At 51.3% G+C, this 26,749-nt stretch overlaps 1 protein-coding gene across 1 annotated transcript; it reads right to left on the bottom strand.

Annotated features, from left to right (window-relative positions):
• Positions 1 to 8,679: 8,679 nt before the first annotated feature.
• On the bottom strand, positions 8,680 to 11,192 carry LOC135816779 (uncharacterized). Its single transcript, XM_065329880.1, has 3 exons — positions 10,247 to 11,192; positions 9,789 to 9,944; positions 8,680 to 9,494 (listed from the first exon to the last, which is right to left on the bottom strand). Exons 1-3 carry the CDS (start codon positions 11,190 to 11,192, stop codon positions 8,680 to 8,682), a joined length of 1,917 nt encoding a protein of 638 aa, XP_065185952.1.
• Positions 11,193 to 26,749: the final 15,557 nt, after the last annotated feature.

Raw genomic sequence — 26,749 nt, forward strand, 5'->3', positions numbered from 1 at the left:
TTGTCCACAGCTTCAAGTGCAGCAGATCGAGACTGGCAAAAGCAAGTTAATTGCACATGTCCACAATTGTTAGCCGCTGTACAACTCACCAAATCAGCTCACAAACACGAGACTTCCGTGACAGCCTACAGCTCTCCTAAGGGAATAGGAAGGCCAAGGGGAAAAGGAAACATCCTTCTTCCACTGAGGCTGAACAGACCGTAATTTTTCACCTATTGATTACTCATTCACCTCATCATCGAATATCCAACAGCGCAGTGTCAGCTTTTCCAACAAAATCTTGAATCAATCAAAATCTAATTGGGAACTCGTGGCCTGGCACGAGGGAAACATGGATGCAGTGAATGGGATTTTCGGTCTTTGACCACTTTTAAAGTCGTTGTGGTGGGTCTGATCTACTCACCTCCCACCGCTTACTAAATAAGAGCTGCATCTGCGCCTTGATCCAAGAGGGTGGTGGCGTTCCTGCGGATGCGGAAAACTGGGCCTTTGGCCGAGTCTCATGCGAACCGTGATTTTTTTCATTTACTTTGAAGACGAAGTAGACTTTATTTGAAGGATTCTCCAAAAGTAAATGGATACTTATCGGGGGAGTTTCCTGGAAGGGTAGATGAGACGAAAGGGAAGTGAAAAGGGACAAGGGAAAATATTTAGCAGAAACACTGCTCAAGGAAAAATACTGGTAAAACCCACCTGGGAAAAACAGTATACATGACGAGCGCTAGCTAGCGCGCTAGATACGAAAATCAGGAAGTCCAGTCGTGGAGAATTTATACTTTAAATAATGGTCCTTTTAGCCTTTAGGAAAAACCGAAACTTAGCAGAAGATCGCTCCCTGCGTAGGCTCTCAGGGAGCTTGTTCCAGACAACTGATAAACTGAAAAAAAGAAATGAGTTCCAGAACGAGGCAAAACGATAGAGGAAGGGTGGCGGCAGCTGCTGGAGATGGTGAAGCTAAACTGGATCAGTAGCGATGGTAGAATACATGATGAAAATAAACTACAGAGAGAGAATTTGACGACGCCATTGGAGCGATTCCCAGTCACACAGATGATTCAGAACATTCTTGGATGTTGTCCAAGTAGGGAACTGTGAGGTCTTATAACACATCAGTACTCCTCATGCAGTGCACTGTTGTGGACGAGTTTTCTTTTTTTAAGTCGCAACACAAACAGGCGGTGGCGCCTCCTTTTATACATGTGAGCGACATTACAAATTTAATAAGCACCACCCGAAGCTGCATTCGTCTCCCCCTAGCTAGGTCTACCCTATTCGTAAATTCCCCTTTCTTTTCCTCCTACTCCACGTGGCTCCAACTGCCTCCCAGTGTTAGACAAGCTCCAGATATGCCCAAATTCCTTACCCTCGTCAGACAGCACTTCAGTATCTCCCAGTAAACAAATTCACAGTCCCCACTTCCGCTGCATAGCTCGCTGAGCATCCCATTGCTTTGTAAGTTGCTAATCCCTTCCCACTTTGTGTCCGTGCTCTTCATTTTCTTTTTTCTCTTCTTCCGTGGTTGGTCTCACCCTATCCTCAATTCAATTGGCTGTCTTGACATGCCACGAGGTGCAGAAATAAATAAATAAATAAATAAATAAATAATTATACCGGAAGTAATGGATAGGGGAGGAGGAAAATATCATACCGGTAAGTGAAAGAAGTACTAGTGTCGTAACCGGGTATCCCGCTAGTAGTAGCGTTCAGCCGCAATATACGGCTACTGCCCAACCACTCACACAACAAGGTCACCGTAACCTAAAGGACGTTTATTGCTCCGGACAAGAAGAGGGAGACACGAGGAGTGACCCTAGCGGCTACGAACACCTCCTATTGTAAGCTTAGCTAAAAACATGAAGTAAACATCAGCGCGGGTTATAATGCAATAGCGAACGACAATGCCAGCTGAGAAGCAGTTACGCTGCTAATGTATTGTTCAGTGCAACAGCAATAGCACTGGCTATACGGTGAGGTCCTATGTTGTCATCAGCGGGACTAAGAGTACTCAGTACTAGTACGGACGTACATGTATATGCGCACCAGACCATAACGACGGTGACAGGTATGAATATGTCGCACTGTCACCAACTGATTTGTCAGGGGAGAGCTAGAGCCGAGTAGAGGCAAGATGATGGCGGCGTGGATCAATACTACTACTAGTACATTACAACAAGTACACAGATGTAGAGGTAAGGGGATACGGTAGGACAGCTCTGCATGCATGATGCAAAAAAAAAAAAAAAAAAAAAAAAAAAAAAAAAAAAAAAATTGAGCTTGAGAGCAGTTGAGTATTTCGGAGCTCCTGTGATGGAGACTGTAAACTGCCACTTTCCTTGTCGACGGAGCATCGAACACTTGGACATTGCCAAGGCCATAGCTTCCTCCGGATACGAGCTAACTCTGGTCATCCAGATCGATCTCCAGAGCCGGCCGGGGGTGTGTGTTCTCACCCTGTCGAATTTCGACATTAGAAATCGTCTCGTGGAGAGTGGACTGGAACTAAAAGGAGAGCGGGTGAGTGTCCTGCCGGGTGATGGCTCACTGTCTTCGTGTCATGTCCTTGTGTATGGCTGTGCACCCAATCTGCATGACGGTCACATTGCCTCAGCATTGGCTGAGTTTGGGCAACTTGTCGGGATAATTGAGAGAGAAAGCCTCACCCATGAGGGCGTAAAAATCCTCACGGGGACTCGACGTGCACTTGTGGTGCTCCAGAAACCCGTACCGTGCAAACTACGCATATCCCGTACATTACACCGCACGTACCACCGCGGGCAACAGCAGACCTGCTTTCGCTGTCATGCTTCTGATCACATGGCCAGAGACTGCCCGAAAAAGGCGACTGCAGCCAGCAGCACTGGGGCCCGATCGTACGCACATGCAGTTCACTCTGTCAGTATGAGCCAACAGCAACAGCAACACGATGCAGAATGCGTACAAGTAGACACCCAGCAGGACCAGGAGCGCCAGCAGCAGCCTTCGCCGCCTCCACAGCAGGAGCTGCAGCGTCAGCAGTCGCCTCCACAGGAGAGCGGTGTCTCATCCCAGCAACCCCGTCCTGTAGGCACAACATTGCCGTCCAAAATACCTGTGCCCCATCCAGCGCGCCTGCAGGCCCCAGTCACGACACCCGTCATGCCTGCATTTCCCAAAGCACGTGGCAAAGCTGGCCACTCGTCTCCAGATGAGGCTGGTTTTGTCCTGGCAACAGGAAAACATACGTTCACTCCCAAAGTTCTGACCGGCACGCGTCCCCCATCCCCGGACCCTCAAGTCGCCTGGGCACACCAAGCCTCAGCGCGTGAGATGCAGCAAGTGGCTGATCGAGTGAACAGCCGCAGAAGCAGCCGCTAAGTAGATAAGTAAACTTTCTGTTTTGTGTTTGGTGCAGTCTTATGTCAGGATGCCCCCTTTCCTTCTCTAATATTACCACATTTACTCTTAATCCCAATGCCAATTCATTTTTCCCTCGCGCTATTGTGCAACCCCCCGCACCACAGCTGCGTCTACTGGGTGAGATTCGGGTCGGTTTCTTAAACATCTGCAGTCTTCGACACAAGGTTGCAGAGCTAGAAGACCTTATTAACCTGCATATGTGGGATGTAATTGCCCTTTGCGAGACGTGGTTGAACAGCACCATATCTGATAATGAGATCCACATTCCTGGTTACTGTGTTGTCCGCTGCGACCGCTATGGCCGCCAGGGAGGAGGAGTATGCATTTTCTACAAATCAACGCTCCCTGTGTCTCACCGTCCTAATCTCCACGTAGACGGCCTTGAAGGCACCTGGATTTCGGTAAACAGACGTGGTCGCCAGCATCTCATAGGCTGCATGTACCGCCCGCCCGACTCAACAGTCACCTATTGGGAAAGACTTGATGGAGCGCTTCATAAAGCAGCATTGTTGACACCATCTATGACTGTGCTTGGAGACTTCAATGTCGATGTCGGAGCCGGCACAACATCCCCGCACTATCAGCGCTTCTCAGATTTGGTAGCATCTTATGGCCTCAGAAACCTGGTCACAACTTCCACTAGGACCACACCCCAGTGCCCCAATGGCAAGATCATCGATTTGATCCTCACAAGTTGCGATGATGCCCGAAGTTGCGCCGTAGTGCCGTCTACCCTCAGCGACCATGATGCCGTTCAGGTCCTCTTGGGCCTGCACGTTCAAGTGCCCAGACAAGCATGTAACTCGAGGAAGCCATTCCGCAGCGTACGTAGAATCCACATACCTGATTTCCGAGACGACCTTGATGCAGCACACCTTGATACCTGGCCCCCGAACACTACAGTTGATGACATGTGGTCAATTTGGCACTACAAACTCTTGGCGATCCTCGACAAGCATGCTCCTCTCCAGTGTTCTTCTGCCAAGCGGAAGCAGCTACCACCCTGGTCGGATCGGCACCTCTTCCAGCTCACCCAGCGCAAGAATCGGCTGCATAGGCGGTGGCGGGGAGACAAAGCAAACGCTGCGCTCCACACTGCATTCAAGCGCGCCCGTGCGGAAGCTAGAAATGCATACCGACAGAAGCGAAACACTTACTTCCAGGGACAATGTACAGCAAACGCAGGAAACACCAAGAAGCTTTGGCGTACCATTAACAAAGTCACCTGTAGAGACCGTCCCCATGTTGAACCCTCTTGTACGATCGAAGATGTCGCCTCAGCCTTCCACAAGGTGGTTACTGATGACTGTCGACCGCAAACGTTGTCTGCTCCCCTCGGGCCTCCACCCCGCACTTCCCTCCCCAAGTTCTCACACGTCAGTATCGGTGCTGTTGAACGGCTACTCCAGCAAGTTAATCCCGCGAAGGCAACAGGCAGCGATGGCGTACCAGGGGCAGTCCTCAAACTCTGCTCTGACGTCTTGGCGCCGTCTGTCACTAGCCTGTTCAATGCCTCGCTGTCGTGCGGACATGTGCCCTCGGCGTTCAAGCTAGCTAATGTCATTCCACTGCATAAATCTGGTGATCCATCGCTGCCAACTAACTTCCGCCCTGTATCCCTTCTACCCATACTCTCCAAGCTGCTAGAGAAGTTGGTTCAGAAGGAGCTCATCACCTTCCTGGACATAACAGCATCGTTACCAACAACCCAGTTTGCGTTCAGGCGTGGCCACTCTACCGAAGACGCATTAGTCCTTATGTCAAACCGCATCCTGACAGCCAAGGATCAGGGCCTATTCACAGGTGTATGCCTGTTAGACATGTCCAAAGCCTTCGATAAAGTCCAACATGACAAGCTATTGCAGGATCTCCACAGTGTTGGGGTGTCCGGTACTGCCTTGGACTGGTTCGCCAGCTACCTATCCGGTCGCACTCAACGTGTCTGTCTGGGGTCGCGGACTAGCTCTATATCAGCTTGCACGAGTGGTGTCCCCCAAGGTTCGGTGCTGGGCCCCATTCTGTTCAGCCTTTACACCCGCGAGGTCCCCGCTGTAGTTGGCCAGTCCGAGTCAGTTCAATTCGCGGACGACATTGCGCTCGCGTGCAGCCGGCGAACAGCACAGGAGGTATCCGATGTCTTATCTGCTTCTGTTTCAATTCTTGCAGACTGGCTGAAGGATCGAGGCCGATCCTCAATGCTGGCAAGAGCCAAGTCGTGCCAATTCCTGCCGGCCGTCAGCACACAGCGGATCTACAGGTCGTCTGCCATGACACTTCACTGCCTAGTGTGCCAAGTGCTCGTTATCTTGGCGCCACAATCGATTCCGGCATGTCCTGGCACGCCCACATTGCCAAATGTTCTGCACGCGTGTCGCAGAAGATCGGAGCACTCTGGCGAATGCGCCGCTGCCTGAATCACCAGTCACGCATGACCTACTTTAGATCGCTGATCATGTCTGACCTGCTGTATGCCTCAAACGCGTACTCTAGCTCACTGCAAAGAAGGTACCTCGACCGTCTACAGGTCCTGCAGAACAGCGGGGCTCGTGCTGTCTTTGGCCGCCCTCCGTGGTCGTCTGCCCGCGACCTGCTGGAGCGCATTGCAGTGTTCCGTGTGGCAGAAGTCTTCAATCAGAAGCTAGCATACCTGGTGTGGCGCTGTCGTTATGCACTGGCAAGTCCAGAGTTGCAAGCCCTGCTAACCCCCGCTGCACCCGGCCCTACTAGGCTCCAATCTGCCATGGGCCTGTGCGTGCCAGTTTCCCGTTCGGTTGCGGGGCGGGGGCGCTTTGCTTGCAAGGGTGCTGTATTATGGAATGCCCTCCCAAGCGACATCCGTGCCATCCATCACGCTCGGCAGTTTCGCACGCAGGTAATCCCCTATACCTGCGCCCTGTAGATGTCGACAAGCGAAATCTGATTTTTTCTGTTCTCTTTCTGTTGTACCCGATCTCCCTCTGATGTACCGCTGACTCTACGTTGAAGATCAAAGTATTTGAATTCTCATTCTCATTATGATTTTCATATTCGCTTTCATGTTATTGGGTTCTATGCCCGTTTGAACTTGCGAATCAAAATAAATACAAACAAACAAACAAACAAACATGCTCGCGGCCAACAATAATAATAACATACATCTAGTCATGAGTAGGAAAAGTCACAGTTGTAGCATTGCCGGATATGACATCTCCCCCGGCTTCGCAAAAGACACGTCCTCGTGTTTTGCAAAGGTGGAATAACTAACAAATGGAAAAGACTGTACAGAGAGTCCGCGTAGCGCAAGCAATGAATGGAGGGGAAAGAAGGGAATTTAAACCTACCCAACGTATTTCACTAACACTTTCGTTTTAGGAACGGTAATTATGGTATTGCTAATGCCACATGATTATTATAATAGTTCACAGCACCTTCTCTAAGAACATGAAATATCAGAACCGTGCCGGCGGTCTACGATTCCTTTGCGGCCGCGCCATGGCATAAGGCGTTTGTGGCAGCTGAACTACTGGTGGCAGCTGAGGAATGGGAGCATGCGCTTGTGCCATAACGGCAGGCTCACCACCATAAGTTTCGCCATTATCGCACTCGTCCCGGTACAGAAGGTCTGTGGCATCGGGTTGGTACGCTTCAGGTTGTCGAACTTTAGCGGGGTTGCATCCGGAATCACCCACGGGCTCGACCTCCTCCGGTACTGGTTTGTGGCGTGGCCCTGTACGCCAACAACATGGCGGGCAAGTGTGTGTCCCAATCCCGCTGGTGATCCGACACATAGTGTGACAAGACCTTCTCGAGCGTCTGATTGAAACGCTCCACGAGACCATCGCTGGCTGGATGATACGCTGTGGTGCGTGTTTTTCTAATACCCAACAGGCTACACACGTGTTTGAACAGAGCAGAGTCAAAATTCCGGCCTTGATCTGTATGTATACTTTCCGGCGCACCATAGCGTGCAACAAACTCGCTAGCAAATGCTGAGGCAATGGTTTCGGCGTCCATCCTCTGTAGTGGGTAGGCCTCTACCCATTTAGTAAAATAATCTGCGATAACTAAGATGTGTTTGTTGCCTCTCACAGTTTCAGGCAGGTTAGGAATAAGATCCATAGCAATCCTTTCGAAAGGGTAGCCACACCATGTTACTTGCAGAGGGGCGCCTCGCCCTCTCTGCGCTGGCTTACGTCTCTGGCTACACGATTCACAGCTTGCGACCCAGTCTTCGACGTCCCGTTTCATTCCATACCAGTGAAACCTTAGCGATAACTGCGCGTACGTGCGTTGTACTCCCCAATGACCCCCGTGGTCATGGTACTCAGACAAAACCGCAGTCCTCTGGTTCACCGGAACCAGTACCTGGGTCCTGGGTGGCACAGAGACGCATGGATCTTCCCACTTTCTGCACACCACCCCCTCCCGAACGAACATGCGCTGGCGTCCTCGCCAGTAAGACCGGAAAGCAGGACTGACACCTGTCAAGTCCGCGACCTCAGCAGATTCATCACCGCTGAGCAACGTAGCTAACTGAGACAAATCCGTGTCTCTGCTCTGGCAGTCGCGCCAGTCCTGCAACGTCCAACCGCGACGCTGCACCAAAGGTGAGGGTACTACATGCTCTGCCACCGTATTAGCAGAGACAGAAGCCACCGCAGACGCCTTCCCAGGAAGTCGGGATAGGCCATCGGCGTTGGCATGGGACCGCCCCGCACGATACTGCATAACATAATCAAACTCACTGAGGAACTCTAACCAACGCGCGATAATCGCAGGGGGATCCTTAAACCGAGACAAGTGCTCCAACGCGCGATGGTCCGTGCGCACCAGAAATGGCCTACCCAGCAAATAGCACCTGAAGTGCCGGAAGGCCCAAACAATGCCGAGCAACTCGCTCTTTGTGGACGCATACCGCTGCTCCGTGTCGGTAAGAGATCTACTGGCAAAAGCCACGGGCCGTTCGCAGCCCTCAGAATCAGCTTGGGAGAGCACCGCGCCCAACCCCACCCCACTAGCATCCACATCTAGAACAAAACGTGGGGCATCGCACCCATAACGAGGGTACATCAACACTGGGGCACGGGACAACTTGTCCTTCAATGTACAAAATACGTGCTCGCATTCGTCTGTCCACTCAAACGAGCGTCCCTGTAGGTTTGAGACGGAGTCCAGCTGTCGCCAGCCTGGCGAACACCTCTTCCAGCCGGGTAAGCTGCTCAGCGAACGTACGGCCAAAGACGATGATGTCGTCAATATACACAAGGCAAGTGTGCCACTGGAGCCCGCTGAGCACGACGGTCATCAGGCGTTGGAAAGCACTGGGTCCGTTGCACACCCCAAACGGCAAACATTGAACTCATAATGACCATCTGGGGTTGAGAATGCCGTCTTCGGTCGAGCTTCATCGGCAACTGGTAATTGGTGGTATCCAGAGCAAAGGTCGAGAGTGGAGAAGAAGGACGCCTCGCCGAGGGCATCCAGAGTGTCGTCAATTCGCGGGAGGGGATACGGATCTTTGACAGTGACATGGTTGAGCCGACGATAATCAACACAGAAACGAGTAGAGCCATCTTTCTTGCCCACGAGCACAATCGGTGCCGACCATGGGCTCGTGGACTCGGACACGACGCCTTGTTGTAACATCTTGTCCACAATCGTACGGGCTTCCTGTCGTTGATGCCACGGAAGACGACGTGGTGGCTGGAAGATTGGAGTGGCATCGCCAGTGTCAATTTGATGTTCCATGAGCGATGTGCGACCCAGCTCAGCGCTGGACATCGCAAAGACGTGACGGTGACGGTGTAACAGGCCCCGTACCTGTTGCCGTTGGTCTGCAGTCAATCGCGACTCGTCAATGTGCAGCACATCATACAGGTCAGACTCGCTACCGAGCTCGTCCCAACTATTTTCTCCCCGGGGCTCCTCCGTAGACCCCACTGCGCATACTTCCGCAGCATCGCAGTCAAGCGCCGTGGGACTCAGCGACCCAAGGCGCGTACCTCGAGGAACAACCACATCCCTGTCCGAGGTATTCAGCAGACGCACTGGCACATCGCCCTGTACGCCACACCGCACCACCGCGTGCGCTGCAACATAACCATACCTAAACATCGGCCCTGCATCAGGTGTGAAAACAGCATCGCACTGTACATCGGGTTGCGGCCTCGCCCGCACTGCACCAGAGACACACAGCTCATGGCGAGCTGGAATACATACACGCCGCCGTAATTTCACAACACTAGACGCGGCAGGATCAATGGTAGATAGGCGTACAGGGGCCGATCTAAAGTGCAAGTCTTGGGCGCGGGGATCAGAAGTAATGGAACAGGGTAGCAAAGCTAGGACGTCACATCCAACGATGCACGAATGGTGCAGACCGCGCACCACACACACTGTATGCAAGCATTCACCCTGGTCCAACGTAAGTTGCACAACAGTTTCACCAACCACCCACAGCGGGCTGCCATTAGCGCTACATAGGCCACCTCCCTCGTAACCTTCAATGTCATCAGGCCCAACACCCACCCTGCCAGCCAGTGTCTCGGAAATCAAGGTTACTGCGGACCCTGTGTCAATCAGTACAACAGCACTCACCCCGTTTACACAGCCTTGGACCTCGAACCCGCGGACATTCTTAGTAGAATGGGGAGCGGGGATCAGGGAAGTCGTTGTAGAACCTACCGACGCTAGACCGGAGACGTGATCCGCCGCTCCGGTCAGTACTCGTTTCCCGACTGGTGTTGAGGCCGCCCACGCCCCTCAGATCCATTCCAGCCGTTTCGACCGCTGTCACGGGAAGCCAATTCGGGGCACTGAGCCCGGGTATGCCCTGGTCTATTACAGTGCCAGCAGAGGAGGGGTGACCCACCGCCACGTGAGTTTGGCGGACGCCATCCCCGCCGTGGGGACTGGAAGATACCAGGCGCATGGCAAGTGGACTCTTGATGAAGAACCTGGTCCAGTTTCTCAGTCAGCTGCGACAGGGATGTCGCGAGAGTGGTGAGTCGCTCGTCTTGGCTAACTGGGGCGACCATGGACGCTGGCCCGTAACGGGGTGACTCGCACACGCCAGATGTGGCCATCACAGTCTGAAGCAATGGCTGGGCGACCGCGCCCAAACCCGCCCCAACATAAGGGCCCACTAACTTGGTCGATGCATCTGGTGGAAGCTCTACCTCCGACCATACCTTTTCCAGGTGCAATGCCGTTTCGACCGCCGCTTGGACGGTTGCCGGTGGGTTCTCCTGTAAACGCACCCTCAGAGCCACTGGTGTAAGAGATTCGATAAATTGGTCTCGCACCAAATCATCGCGAACCGCATCTGGCATCATAGGGTAAGCCCGGACGACTAAGCGACGAAGGTCATCAGCGACCCGCAGTAGGTCCTCACCCGCCTTCCGTCGCCGCGTACGGAATTGGGCCTTGTACTGGTTTGCAACCGCAGCAGGGGCAAACCGATTGCCCATATCAGCGCAGAGATGTTGCCAATTCACTCGTCGAGCAGCAGGCAAGGTAGTGAAGAACCGGCGAGCCGCATCGCGCAGCCTCACCCCAAGGAACTGGGCCCTCTGCGGATCCTGCCATCCGTTGACTTCCGCACACTGTATGAAATAGGCCAAGTATTCCTGCCAATCTCCTTCTCCATCAAAGGTCTCTGGCATAACAGCAGGCCGAGCAACCGCGCCGCCTGCTCTCGCTGGAGCGGCTCCTGCAGCAGGAACACCTCCAAGCGCAGCTGCCCCCGCAGCACCAGCGCCACCACCACCTACGGGCGCTGCACCGGCAGCACCCTGGTTTTGCCCTCGTTGAGCCATCGCACCTCTCACGCACACAACAAATTAAGAACACAAAAATAAAAATAAAACCCCGGGACGACAGGACCCAGGCACAATCCGTCAGGAAACAAGGTACAACAACCACCAACTGACTCCCCAGCGACGAACACGTTGCTTTATACTATCACTGGGCCCGCTAGCACTTCCTAGCGGCCCACCGAAGACCCAGGTCTTCGCGCGATACTCCCGATCGCCCACGACCAGCTCATCAAGAGCTGTCCATTGTTACCTTAGCCGTCCCGACACTCTGACCTCTGTGCATTCGGTCCACACGCACACACACACGCACACAGTACCCTAGTACATCTTTATCCCTGGTGGCGCCACCAGACTCTTAATAAATTATCCTCGTCAACTGTAACCTGACCTAACCACAGGCTCCCAGGATACATCAACTCCATCGGATCACACCGAATCACAACCACTAGACCCTTATCAGAGCGCTGTTCCGAACAAACCACCAATGCCCTCAAGGGTAACAACAAGCCTCTAGACGTACAGACAACGCAACCAACCATGACACCTACTCAGACTGATCAGAACCACAGTCAATGCTGATACATGATTTGGAACTAACCGCAGTTCCACACCTTGTCTAAAGCCTTGCCAGAGTTTCCGTCACGACCCGTAACTGAACCCATGCGAGCAAGTGACTGCTAACCGCAAGCAGGTGACGCACACAGCACAACAGCATGCCGCAGACTAGTTCATATCCAAGCATTGGTTCATTGAAGGACAGGTAGACATACATGATACATGCACATGTAGATCATGCGTTAGTAATACATACAAGTCAGTATACACGATGTCCGCGTGAGCAGGCGCTCATTGGGGTTCCGCTGAAGGTGCCGGCGGTGGTGGCGGTGGTGGCCGGACTGGTTTAACGACCACCGACCGTAGCCGACCGGTGTAGGTTGCGCTGACCTCTTCCTCGTCTTCCGTGCCTCCGTAATCGAGATCGGTGTCCAGGTCCATCGCGACCTGGTCACCTTGACCTTCTGGCCCGCCGCGGACCGCGTCAGCATAGGAGGGCTTCTTGGGAGGTGCAGCATTGACAACTCCCGCCACACTTCCCGCTGCCACCACGGCAGCTGCAGCAGTAGTTGCGGCAACTGTTGCCGCCGCCTCACCGCGAGGCTTCTCCGCAGGCCAACCTCGCTTGGCCAAATGCGCCTGCCACCGCTCCTCCCGCTTCACCCGCCGTCGGTCAGAACAGGACCTCTTTCCTGGTGCGACGTTGGCAGACTCCTCGCTTTCTCGTCGCCGCTTCTGGGGTAGGGAACCGTTCCGCCTTGGTACCGGAGGGGAATCCTCACTCCTGCCGGCATCCGCACCGACGAAGGAGGAGAAGAAGCCCTCCGATGACCGCTGCAACCGAACCAGCTCGCCACGCAGCCTCCGCAGCAGCGTGGCAGGCCGTTCGCGCCCGGTTGCCTCCAAGGCCGCCGCTCCATCGCGGAGCGCCCTCCGGACCTCTTCTGCCTGGCAATTGCTAGTTTCCGCCATCCTTTGTAGAGTGGTGGGCAGACCCTGCTCGCAGCGCCAAATGTCGTAACCGGGTATCCCGCTAGTAGTAGCGTTCAGCCGCAATATACGGCTACTGCCCAACCACTCACACAACAAGGTCACCGTAACCTAAAGGACGTTTATTGCTCCGGACAAGAAGAGGGAGACACGAGGAGTGACCCTAGCGGCTACGAACACCTCCTATTGTAAGCTTAGCTAAAAACATGAAGTAAACATCAGCGCGGGTTATAATGCAATAGCGAACGACAATGCCAGCTGAGAAGCAGTTACGCTGCTAATGTATTGTTCAGTGCAACAGCAATAGCACTGGCTATACGGTGAGGTCCTATGTTGTCATCAGCGGGACTAAGAGTACTCAGTACTAGTACGGACGTACATGTATATGCGCACCAGACCATAACGACGGTGACAGGTATGAATATGTCGCACTGTCACCAACTGATTTGTCAGGGGAGAGCTAGAGGCAAGATGATGGCGGCGTGGATCAATACTACTACCGGTACTAGTACATTACAACAAGTACACAGATGTAGAGGTAAGGGGATACGGTAGGACAGCTCTGCATGCATGATGCTCGCGGCCAACAATAATAATAACATACATCTAGTCATGAGTAGGAAAAGTCACAGTTGTAGCATTGCCGGATATGACACTAGTACACCGAATATGCTACAGAGTTGACTACAGACAGTAGATTTTTCACTGGCCTTAGAGACTGGGGCACTATTGAAGAGAGAGCCTGCTTGTAGGGTAGGCCTTGACGGATTATGCTAGCATAATTTTTCGCATAATTTCTACCAAAATCGAATAATCGCATAATTCGAGGCAAATTGCATATGAATCGCATAAATTGGAATAATCCGCCTGTTCGCATCAAATTCCATACAGTTGTACATGTTCTACAAGTACAAGTAGATGCACCAGGAAGTCGTAGGTTTACGACTCCCTTGATAACATGTCCAGTCCACTACAATCAGTGACGGTCGTAGCTAGGTCGGACGGTGCGTTGACCCCGTTGAACTTTTGCTTCTACAGTACAACGCCCTCTACAAAACAACTCCCCTGGTATTTTGCACAGAAGCATCATATACATCAGCAGCATACATGTATGTGCATAATATGATAACGTTTAGCATAAAAATAGCATAATTCTGCAATTTTTTCAGCAATGCGAAAAGCATAATTTCACGAAAATATTAGCATAATCCGTCAAGGCCTATTGTAGGGCTCTAATCGCGCGAGTACGGTACTTCATAATCTGCGCCATCATGCGCTCGCTCCACGGATACAACACTGACAACACCCTCAGTCTCAGGGCCTGTCAGTCCGGAGCAAGTCATCTGGTGTCGCGACACTTCGTCGAGATTTGGTTCACACCGCGGCGCTTCATCGCGAGCCATTTCACAACCCTGCCATTCACAGATACGCCGATTTTATAGCCGCTTCGCAGCGCGATATGCCACAAAACAGTGATCCGCTCGGCACCATTACATTTTCGCACCTGTCGTGTTCAGCGCGAGCGCATGACTGGATGCGTCTACACAATTTCGGGGACAGGATGCCGGAGATCGAAATACGTGGATGCTTCTTCCATCTTGCCCAAAATACAGTGGTCCCTCTATAATCCGGCACCATTTGTGCCACGAAAATCTGCTGGATTAGGGAGGGTGCTGGATTAACAAATCTGATCTACTGCTGCAATGTGCATGAAGAGGACATTTGGCTACTGAAAATTGTGCCGGTTTATCGAGGGTGCTGGATTATAAAGTGCCGGATTAGAGAGGGACGACTGTATATGGAAACACGTTCTGAGTAGCGGCCATCAAGAGCTCTACACCACAAATGACAACTTCAACCCCGAGGTGCGTCAGATCGCAGCCCTGGTCTTCGTTCCTCAAGGCGATTGATTACATTGAATAATTGGGCATCGGAAATTCGCCTCTATAGTAACAGCTTATGCGGATGACGTAGACTTCATCAGCACCAGCCTACAATATTTGCATGACAATCAACCCATACTATCATCCTCGTTAGCGGAATACAACTTAAAAATGAATGAAGCCAAAACCGAATATACTACAATTAACTCAATCTGCGGACAGAACTGTTTCGTCCTTTGTGGACTCGTCAGCGCAGCACAGAGGAAATGAGGCCGAACCTGATAGCAATGGAAATAAAAATTTCCAATCAGGCCCGAACGTACCTTGCCAGAGTGCTCAAACTGACAAGTCAGTGAGCTCTGCATAACGCAAACAGCAAAGGCACTACCCCACGCAAGAGTGCTCAACTGCTACAAGAGCAGGAGCGAAATACTCAATCTGCGGACAGAACTGTTTCGTCCTTTGTGGACTCGTCAGCGCAGCACAGAGGAAATGAGGCCGAACCTGATAGCAATGGAAATAAAAATTTCCAATCAGGCCCGAACGTACCTTGCCAGAGTGCTCAAACTGACAAGTCAGTGAGCTCTGCATAACGCAAACAGCAAAGGCACTACCCCACGCAAGAGTGCTCAACTGCTACAAGAGCAGGAGCGAAATACTCAATCTGCGGACAGAACTGTTTCGTCCTTTGTGGACTCGTCAGCGCAGCACAGAGGAAATGAGGCCGAACCTGATAGCAATGGAAATAAAAATTTCCAATCAGGCCCGAACGTACCTTGCCAGAGTGCTCAAACTGACAAGTCAGTGAGCTCTGCATAACGCAAACAGCAAAGGCACTACCCCACGCAAGAGTGCTCAACTGCTACAAGAGCAGGAGCGAAATACTCAATCTGCGGACAGAACTGTTTCGTCCTTTGTGGACTCGTCAGCGCAGCACAGAGGAAATGAGGCCGAACCTGATAGCAATGGAAATAAAAATTTCCAATCAGGCCCGAACGTACCTTGCCAGAGTGCTCAAACTGACAAGTCAGTGAGCTCTGCATAACGCAAACAGCAAAGGCACTACCCCACGCAAGAGTGCTCAACTGCTACAAGAGCAGGAGCGAAATACTCAATCTGCGGACAGAACTGTTTCGTCCTTTGTGGACTCGTCAGCGCAGCACAGAGGAAATGAGGCCGAACCTGATAGCAATGGAAATAAAAATTTCCAATCAGGCCCGAACGTACCTTGCCAGAGTGCTCAAACTGACAAGTCAGTGAGCTCTGCATAACGCAAACAGCAAAGGCACTACCCCACGCAAGAGTGCTCAACTGCTACAAGAGCAGGAGCGAAATACTCAATCTGCGGACAGAACTGTTTCGTCCTTTGTGGACTCGTCAGCGCAGCACAGAGGAAATGAGGCCGAACCTGATAGCAATGGAAATAAAAATTTCCAATCAGGCCCGAACGTACCTTGCCAGAGTGCTCAAACTGACAAGTCAGTGAGCTCTGCATAACGCAAACAGCAAAGGCACTACCCCACGCAAGAGTGCTCAACTGCTACAAGAGCAGGAGCGAAATACTCAATCTGCGGACAGAACTGTTTCGTCCTTTGTGGACTCGTCAGCGCAGCACAGAGGAAATGAGGCCGAACCTGATAGCAATGGAAATAAAAATTTCCAATCAGGCCCGAACGTACCTTGCCAGAGTGCTCAAACTGACAAGTCAGTGAGCTCTGCATATACTACAATTAAAAGAGAAAAGGACGGATGGCGGAACACGGTCAAACTAGGATCGATGCTTGGAGTGGAGGAAGATATCAGTCGGAAAAAACGTCTAGCAACATGTGCCTTACATCAGCTGTGGGTGATATGGCTGAGGGGTGACCATGCCCGTGAACCCCTTCGGATTAGGTTATACAGCAGCTTTATTCTCCCAATACTTCTTTATAACTGCGGCACATGGAGCCTGACAGAGACTCAAGAAAAGAAACTTGACTCGTTCCACCGCCAGCAGTTACGAGCAGTCATAGGGGTCAAATATCCCCGTATAATACGCAATGAAGCACTGTACAAGCGCACTGGCTCCAAGCCACTTAGCAGAATAATCCGGTCTGCTAGGTGGAGAATGCTTGGCCACATGCTTCGACTAGACGCCTCATCCCCGGTCCAGCAGGCTATGTCAGCATACTTTCAGCCAGGAAGCTCAGGGTTCCGAGGCCGCCCGAGAACAACCCTCCCGATCCATCAACAACGACCTGAAAAATTCCAGATCCACAAACTCCCTCACATCACACGAGGATCTAGTTGCACTGAGGCAGCTCGCCCAGGATCGTCAAAAGTGGAAGGAACTAATGTGTGCTGTGTGTAATGGCTGAAGTTATGCAATTACACTAGATACCCTTAACAATAATAACGGATACAATTACACTAGATACTGTAACACACTAGATACTCTAGATACTAGATACTCTAACAATTTTATCAACAATTATGATAATTCGAAGTAGTGGTTGCGACTTCGGCTTCGGCGATGATTTGTATCTGGTGTTCACGAGGTGTTTGTCGCGCTGGAAATGGAGCGTCTCTGTAAGTTTGTATCCCTGGTGATGTTTGTGCCTGGAGAGCACTATATAAGTGGTGCTCTTCAGGCACAATCTTCCTCAGCCTACTCAAGCTCAACTGATGAGGGGTGAATTCCCCGAAACACTGTGTATTGAGCAGGGAGTGGTGCTTTCTTGCAGGTTTGCCGAGTCGAAGGTTCGATGGACTTCTCGTGTGCTCTGGATGGCAGTCGTGAATCAGTCAAGTGTCAAGTAAAGTCGGCGGAATAGCGCGAGCTCCGGTGTGGGGAGCAAACCCTTTCTTACAAATTATGATAATTACCACATCAAATGCTGCAGAGACCTATCCAGAATCGGCCCTGGCCTGGAGATCTGCAACTACAATCCGCTTCTACTTTGCAACATTAACGGATTAGTCTCCTTTGTCGATTGATGGATCAATCGGTAGATTCGGCTCTGTTTTTCTTTCCTTTCTTTCTCGTTTTGAATTTTATGTTGAACTCATTGGATTTCTCAAGTTGTATTCTGTATCTCGTTATCGTTATATTTCCCTCTAGCCCTCTCGCTTAGGATGAGCTTTCTCTTTTATGGCAGCTTAAGCGAAGGCTAACTTATATACCTGCTTTATGCAGGTTGATGCCGACGCGAACAAGCAAAATAATAATAATAATAATAATAATAAGTAACCTGCCATCATCCAACAATTTGGAAGCTGCTTGATGCCCCGAAGTCTGAGCAGGCATCCACTGAGGCTTCAGTGGAGAGAGATATAGCAGGCCACGCCGCCACGGTGGCCCACCCAGGAAGAAGACGTACTTGGAGTGCGACAGTCGGCTGAGGAAAGTGTTGAACACCTTCCACGACCACACGCCACAGGAGTTTCTGCATGGCGTTGCCCACAATCTTGGCTTCAACGTACATGTAGTTTAATTATTCTGACAATTTCAATGTCACTACTGCTGGACAGAACAGACATATATTTACATACACTCACACATACATGTACATGTATATTCACACGAATGCCTTGCTACTATGCTAGCTGTGAAAGGTATCGCTGTGAAAGATTGCCTCTCTCTGTGAAACGTCGCTCTGTGAACTACTAGTACTTCGTTATAGTGACGCAGGTGTGAACTGTCAACGCTGCGAAACGGTGCGGCGTGAACCAGATCACTATGATCTGTCGTATCGGGCTGTGAACTAGATCTCGACGAAGTGTCGTATGACCTCCTAAATCTGCTGTTTGTCAATCTGGTCAATGACCCAGGCCAGGGACACTGTCCGCTCCGGTTTGCCGACGTGTTCGCCAGTTCAGTCCCGATGTGTGTCTTCTGGTCACGTCTGGTCCGTCACTGAAGAGTAAACTATTACTTACTTGTTCCGTCTTGAAGAAAACGAAAACGTCTTCTGTCTCCGCACACACGTGAAGACGCAACACTCAACAGCTACAGAGTTAATAGTTAATAGTGCATCTATTGGATAGAACAGAATGGAATCAGTGTCAGCTACCACCGGCAATAGAGTTAGTGTAAGGTTCAACGGGGAGAAAAGCTCAAGAACAGCAATGGATATAAGCATGGGAACAAGAGGCGTAATCCTAAGGAAACAAATGTGAAAGCTAGGATCTAAACGAGCACGCCACCTAGCTGACACTGCATCAAGCTACACGGTCACGTGATGTTCTGGTGTGCAGTGCAAGCAACACCATCGCTTAGCCAATGAAATCAATGCATGTGATTCTATCGCAACTCTTGGCATGACAAGTATAGCTATGTAAAGGGATGGAGAGCAACATGCCTCCTGCTCATTCTGTCCCTCTCGCAATATGCAATAATAAATTATTGATGTCACCAAAAGACCAAAGTAAGCAAGCAAAGCAGACAAGCAAGAGAAATAGTAAAGAAAGAAACTGACAAAAAAGTGAGAAAAAACGCTAATGATGCAAGATGGCCTTCCAGTTCACTGAGCGACCGAACTGAAGAATTAACGCTACACCTAGCGCGGGCTTTCAAACACAACTCAGAGACTACTGTCGGCAAGCATGTTGTTTCCTGCATGTCGGATCTCTTCCTACCCAGTATTTGGTAGTCACGGTCATAGATTGATTTCAGCCAGTGCTCAGTCATTCTCTCGTCTCCTGGACGGGCTCCTTAACTTCAAGGAAATGTGTTCGGAGGGTTTGGCGCAGCTCCTCCGCCTGCTGGGGCCGAGTGCCCTGGTTCTCTTGCATACCCAGAAACTCCTTTTTAAACTCCTCAAAGGTAACCGCACTACCGTCGTCGCGCTTGAAGGTGCCATCCAGTATTTTCTCCTGTATCTTGATCCGCAGCTCGGATGACAGTAGATCGCTTTGGTGGGGACTGTCCACCTGAGTGATTTGACAGTATCCTACGAAATAAACACCGATCGTTTGGTTGTCCATGTCAAGTGGCTGCCTTTGCTCATCTGCGTCAGGAATCGGATCCGCGCAGGCATGAAACTGGCCGACGATTCCCATTCCAGTGATATTTTCACCATCGTCATACGCGTACATCTCTTCGTACTTTTGCTTGAGCACAAAAGTGCCGTTCAAGGGAAGATTTGTCTGGAGGAGCATGTTGAATGTCGCCATGATCTTGTCCACGAACAAGGAGTCAGCCCCGCGACACACCTGTGCAGCAATCAAGGTGCTCTCCAGGTTGCAGCGCAAGCTGTGAAGAGCTTCCTTGCAGGACGCGGGGACACCGACGATGCAAGAAATAGGCTTACTGAGCTTCGATGAAGCTTTCTTCTCCTTGTTCACATCCTTGAGTAACCCTTCCACCGCTCGTTTATACTGTTGCATGTTCCTGGGAAGGCGTGAAGTTTCATACGCGTACCTCATGGTCTCTATCGGACTGCTTTCACTCTGTCCCATTCTTGCTTCTTTACCAGAACACTAGCCTCTCAACTAACTGACTTGTTTCCAAAATTACTGGATTCACCTCGCAGGTACAGCCGAGATTGACTACACGCGCCACAGGAGAAACAGAACACAGGACACGTGGCACTGGGTAGACCTACAAAGTACAAAGTACAAAGTCAACTGGAGGACGAAGCTACATCATAGTACATGTACGTGAGAACCAGTGCATTCGTCTCCACCGATTGTACGCGTAGATCTACAGTACAGGTGAGCACTGAGCAGTAGGCCTGGAACAGACTCATATCAGTGGAAGTGGAATTAGCTGCCCCGGCTCCGACAATGACAGTCATTGATGGTGAGATTGCATCGATGCACAAGACAGGAGCTCGCTACTTGTCCCCGTGGTTAGAGACCTATCGCCGTATCGGCAAGTATCGCCACTATCAGTGGTCGCCAATGGTGCATGCTACGTCCTCCTGACTTTTGCGAGGCTAGGGAAATCCCCCAAGGACCAAGGCAAAGGCCATAAAACTTAAAAGCTGTTTCTGACATGGAATGGATAGGACATAGTCGGAGGCCATAGTTATGCGATGTAGCCCATGGCCGGCCATATGCCATACGTACAAAAAACAGTGTCCGTCAGTCTTTACTGACTTTAGCCTGGTTCACATTCGACACAACGCTGGCCTAGACCTGTACTCCCACTGTAGTGTAGAGACGGCAGGGGGACCTGTATTATTATCTTGTACGATTCGTGCGACATGACCTGCTGCAGTTGTTGCAATGTTCAACGTCGAACGGCGCGAGAGATACGGCACGGTCCCTGGCTTTCAAGTTCACAATACCAGTTTTTATGACGACCCAAAAAGTAGCCCTGATGTGTGATGGTTGTGCCAAGTTGGTTGCTCCATGATCCAATGAGCAACTACATGTACATGTACAATAATAAAAGTAACAGTTACATGTACTTTTATTTTCGCCCGGCACACGGCCGGCTCTTGCTGGGGGTTTCCCGAACTTTATCAACATGATCAACGCATGATTGATTGTAAGATCGTCAACATAGTCATTAACTGGTGTTACACTGTACTACATCAGTATGACTGTAGTCTGTACTCGTGGTACTCGTACAATCATCATCATCATTCATGTAGTTACATGGATGTCCATGGATTGTTGTCCATGGTTCTCACACTGCATTCTGAATCTACAGAAACAGTCTGGGTAGAAATAAACGGAAAACCAGGTCGGCACCTGGTTGGTTGCGTGTACCGGCCACCGGGGGAGCCAGTGTCTTACTGGCCAGATTTGGAAGCAGATATTGTACGAGCAGCTGTGCAGTCTTCTTCCGTGCCCCTAGTTGGAGACTTTAATGTAAATATGGACCCAGCCCATCCGGCACCCCAGCACAAACACCTCACCGACCTCTGTGCTGCGTTTGGCCTCCAGAACATCGTCATGCAGCCGACCCGTGAAACTCCACAGTGCCCTGAAGGCACGATGATCGATCTCATATTAACCAACCCGGCGCTAGTGTCCCTAGCAACGGTTGCGCCCACTGATATAAGTGACCACAGCGCTGTGGAAGCCTTTATTCAGCTTGCCGTTGACGTTCCACCCGCGCCATCCACGACGTTGCGGCTGACCAGGAATATACGTGGCATTGACATTAACTCTTTTCGGCAAGATATCCTTGAGGCTTCTCTACATGATTTCTCGGATCACAATGATGTAAATCACATGTGGAAAGAGTGGCACACTAAGTTCCTTCACGTTTTAGACAAGCATGCCCCGCTGCACAACTCTAAGCCTTCCCGGAGGGCGATACCTCCCTGGTCTGACAGAGAGCTGCACCAGCTCGAACAGCGTAAACGGCGGCTGCACAGCCGTTGGCGGAAGGATAGGACAAACGGCACACTGTATGCAGAGTTTAAACAAGCACGTAGCACTGCTCGGAACGCGTATCGGCGCAAGCGAAACGAGTACTTCTCCCGTCAGTGCGAAGAAAATGTGGCCAACCCTAGGAAGTCTTGGGCCATTCTAAATGCAGTCACTGGGCGTTCACGTCGCCGCCAAGACCCTAGTTGTAGCATCAGTGAGGTGGCCGACACGTTCCACTCCATTGTCACCGATCCCAACCGTCCTGAACAACTCTGTACCCCGCACGGTCCCGCTGGACCCGTCTCCTTCACCGAACTTGATCCTGTGACTCCTGCTGACGTCCGACGTCTCCTTGAGAAGTTGGATGCGCGGAAAGCCACAGGTAGTGACGGCATACCGGGCTCTCTGCTACAGCAGTGTGCTGACTTGCTTGCATATTCTCTTGCTGTGCTGTTCTGCACCTCGCTGAGGACTGGAACCATTCCATCCTCATTTAAATTGGCGTCTGTCGTGCCACTGTACAAGGCCGGTGACCCATCAGTCCCCACCAACTATAGACCTGTATCCCTTCTCCCAATAGTGTCCAAGTTGCTGGAGAGGGTAGTGCAACACCAGTTAGTTCGTCATTTGGACTTGACCCAGGCATTACCCGAAACACAATTTGCCTTCCGCAAGAAATGTTCCACGGAAGACGCCCTCTGTGTGCTGACTGATAATCTGCGGAAGGCGAGAGACAGTGGAAAGACCACAGGGCTGTGCCTACTAGACATGTCAAAGGCTTTTGATAAAGTGCACCACGACAAGTTAATTCAAGACCTCCTTGCGGTTGGAATTTCTGGAAAAGCCCTTAGTTGGTTCGTCGACTACTTGTTCGGCCGCAAGCAGCAGATCCTCATCTCGCCTTCAACCAGCCCTGCTCTGGCTTGCACCTGCGGAGTGCCCCAAGGCTCTGTTCTCGGCCCTGTCCTCTTCAGTATTATACACGCGATGTCCCTTTGGTTTCCTCGCCTGTGCCAAGTGTACAATTTGCAGATGACATAGCCCTGTACGACTCCCAGGCCTCAGCGGCGGAAGCGTCCAGAACCCTCACCACAGCGGCAACTGCTCTGGCCCGTTGGCTGAAATCCGGAGGCCTCATCTTGAACGCCACCAAGAGCCATGTTCTGACTATCTCTCCCCAGCAGCATGTACAGGAAGTAACAGTCAAAAGCGGCGACTGTCTCCTCCCCTCAGCGTCTTCTGCGCGCTACCTCGGCGTTCACCTTGAAAATCGCCTGGATTGGGACACCCATGTAAACTATGTGGTCACCAAGGGTGCCAAGAAAATTGGCGCCTTGTGGCGGGCACGCCGAAGCCTATCAAGACGCTCTCGTCAGGTGTATGTGAAGGCGGTCATAATGCCCGACCTGCTTTATGGCTCCTGCTGCTTTTCAGCCACAATGCGAGAGGGTCAACTGAAACGACTGCAAACCGCGCAAAACAGAGCCATCCGCTGTATCGATGGCAACCCGCCCCGGACAGCCATGCAGCCGCTGCTCACTGCTCACTCCCTGTACCGTGTCAGCGAGCTCTACAGGCAGAAAATATTGATCACCATCTGGCGGTGCATCCACGCCCGCACCAGCCCTGTGCTCGCCCAGCTTCTGACCCCGGCACAAGGCACCCCTACCCGCCATCAGCAGTCAAATGGCCTACTAAGCCAGGCAAACCGTAGCCGCCGCGGTCAGCGGAGATTTTCTGTTGCTGGTGCTCTGCTGTGGAACGCTCTCCCTGGTAAGGTCCGCACAATTACCCGGCTACCTGAGTTTAAGCATGCATGTGTACCATACGCCTGTAGGGAGTAGTTCGAGTTGCTGCTGATCGCTCTGCTCTCCCTCCCCGTGCAGTTCAGTAACCCTCACGTAGCATCACAGATACATCGTATTCTCTCTCTCCCCCCGTTTACTCGCAGTTATTAGTATCCTATTCTCTTACTATGTGCTTCCATAGCTTTTACTATGTTCTTCCATAGCCACTTCTACTCAAAGTTCTAGGCTAAGCCTTTGCCGTCATTTTATTGGGTCGTCATCCCGTTTGAATGTGCGAAGTGAAATAAAAACCAACCAACCACTTCGCTTTACGATTGGTTTCTTCATGTCACACTTGCACCTTTTTTTTCATTCCTTCTCAAGTAGTTCTGTGTGTATCCTTTGATTGTTGTTGTTCTAGCTACTTTTCTTTGCGCTGTTCTATCACTTGTCTGTTGTACTTCTCAATTTATTGTTCTTGATCCTTTGCATTTCCCATTATTCAACCTGACCATATACAATGTGCTTTCCTTCTCGTCAGGTTGAATACTGGGAAATGCAAAGGATCGAGAACAATGGATTTTAGAAGTACAACAGACAAGGAAGTGTTGGTTATGAAGAGATCCGCAGGTTTCGGTGTTCGTTTCGCTACCCCACATGGTAGATTCTACTTTCCTCTACCAGTTTTGAAGCTAGTAGAAGTTGGTAAAAGTAAGTAGTAGTTGGGAGAGGTACGGTTTGTACTTTTTTTTACTATGTTCACATTCCCAGCTCGAAAGAAGAAAGACAATGATACTGAGACTAGGACGAACGTGACAACTATTGAGCAGGGGCTGCACGGAGACGCAGCAGTGATCGTGGGGCATTGATGGCTCTGCCGACCTGAGGTCGCGGCATCACGGCCAAAAACACGTACCAAAAACAAAAGATAGAGCTGTACGAGTCAGCAAAATGAAAAGAAAGAAAGAAAGGGTTAACACCAGCGAGTGTGCGGGAGAAACTGTGAGACTATTAAGTTACTGAGAGGAGCACCATCATGGCTGATCATGGCGAGTCGGTTGTCTGAGCCAGTTGTGGTGCATAGATAGGGATAGAGGAGAGCGACGAGAGCATCATCATAGCGAGTCGACTGCCCAGAGCCAGTTTGTGTTTCACAGTTGGCGATAAACATTAGTTTTGAATGCTTGCATTCCCTTGCTGTGGGGAGGCTGGGGGGGGGGGGGAGGGAGTTCCAGTCACTTATATTGCAGTGTGGGAACGAGCGCTTCAATGCCAGCGGGACAGATGCAAGCAGCTGGTGTTGGAGCTGGTGGTCATGGCCAATGACGCTACCATGCTCGCTGCGAGTTCTGGGGCTGGATGAGGGGAAATGGCGCGGTGGCAAAACAGAGAGCAGCTGCGGAGGGCCAGGCAGGTAATGCAGCTCGTATAGGCAGGCAAGCGAGGCAACAGTACGACGGATGGCCAGGCTAGGTAATAGTACACCTGGACCGATGATTCGCAGAGCACAGCGTTGGATATGATCCAGGCGTTGCAGGTAGCTGGGCGGAGCACCTATCCAGATGAGGGGGGCATACTCCATAACCGGTCGAACAAATGCCTTGTATACTGTGGCCAGGGCGTCATGTCGGGGACACAACCACAGTCTTGGAACGTGGCAAGTGTCGTCCCAGTCCATAAGAAGCGGTCAAAGTCAGCCCCATCGAACTATCGGCCCATTTCCCTCCTGTCGCTCATCTCCAAGACAATGGAAGCAGTCGTTAACTGTACTCTCACCGAGTTTCTCGAAGGAAATAATATACTCTCAAACCACAAGTTTGGTTTTCGCCGAGGGTTAAGGCCTGCTGACCTTCTGACAGGACTGCACCACCAGTGGAGCAAGATAGCAGCTGCCGGCGGTGCTGTACGCATTGTTGCCTTTAACATTGCGGGGGCCTTCGATAAAGTCTCCCTTGCAGGTGTCCTTCACAAGGCAAACGCATACGGAGTATCCGGGAACCTCCACAAGTGGCTCCACAGCAACCTGGCGGATAGATGAATCCAGGCCGTTGTGAGTGGCCAAACCTCACCTGAATTCAGAATCAGCTCAGGTGTGCCGCAAGGGAATTTATTGGGCCCCACTCTGTTCCTCCTATAATTATGTCAATGACATGGAGGACCACCTCCCAGCTGCTACCCAGCTTGCCATAATTATATGCATATGAGACTACACTATACCAGTGCATCCCGTCCCTGACAGCTCTCCCAGCTGGCCTTGCGCAGCTTCAGACCGATTCCTCCAGCCACTTTCAATAGGGTGACGGTTGAGGGAGTGGAGGAGCTGAAGTTGCTTGGAGTGCTCTTCGATCGGAGCCTCTCCTTCCGCTCCCACATTCGACAAGTAGCAATCCATGGTCACCAACGTCTTGGCTTCATGAGGAAGGCTCTGCCAATCCTCGCCGGACAACAAAGCCAAGCTTGCCGTGTGCCGCGGCTTCGTCCGCCCAGTACTTCAGCACTGCCCACTTTCATGGTTGGGTCCGTCCCAGTCTGCCCTGAACCAGCTGGACCGAGTACTGCACCGAGCCCTAAAGCTCATCGGCCCGGGGTCGTATCTCCCAGGCCTCACTCTTCGGCGTCAAGTCGCAGCACTCACATGCCCATACAAGCTGCACTGGATTGATGGTCCCCCAATCTTGACCACCGTGACACCACCGAGGGCATAATGTTAACCAGCACCGGCCCTCCTCTCGCCACCAGCAAGAGGTCATATCCTTTATTGCTGAACCAACAAATTGTGCTACAGATTGAAAAGAACCATTCGAGGTAAAAGAAAAAGCCACTACTCACTTACTGAAGTACAAAATACTATTGCACGTAGCCGCACCTGCACAAGGTCTCAAGTCTCGCTTGGACTTGTACTGCCACGAGCCTCCTCTCGATTTGGTTATATTCCTCTCTTTCTTATTTAGCCGCTGACCGCTGGAACTCAGTTCCGGCATCGGTCCGCCTTGCTGCTTCACCAAATCAATTTCGTATCGCAATCCTAGATTGG

This window comes from Sycon ciliatum, chromosome 5 (genome assembly GCF_964019385.1).
Source record: "Sycon ciliatum chromosome 5, ocSycCili1.1, whole genome shotgun sequence".
NCBI lineage: Eukaryota > Metazoa > Porifera > Calcarea > Leucosolenida > Sycettidae > Sycon > Sycon ciliatum.

Coding starts and splice junctions, on each gene's coding strand:
- LOC135816779 (XM_065329880.1), bottom strand. CDS start 11,192: ATGGCTCAACGAGGGCAAAACCAGGGTGCTGCCGGTGCAGCGCCCGTA. Junction 9,945..10,246: donor TCCGCCAAACTCACGTGGCG/GTGGGTCACCCC, acceptor TGATTGACACAG/GGTCCGCAGTAACCTTGATT. Junction 9,495..9,788: donor GCAACTTACGTTGGACCAGG/GTGAATGCTTGC, acceptor CACCTGATGCAG/GGCCGATGTTTAGGTATGGT.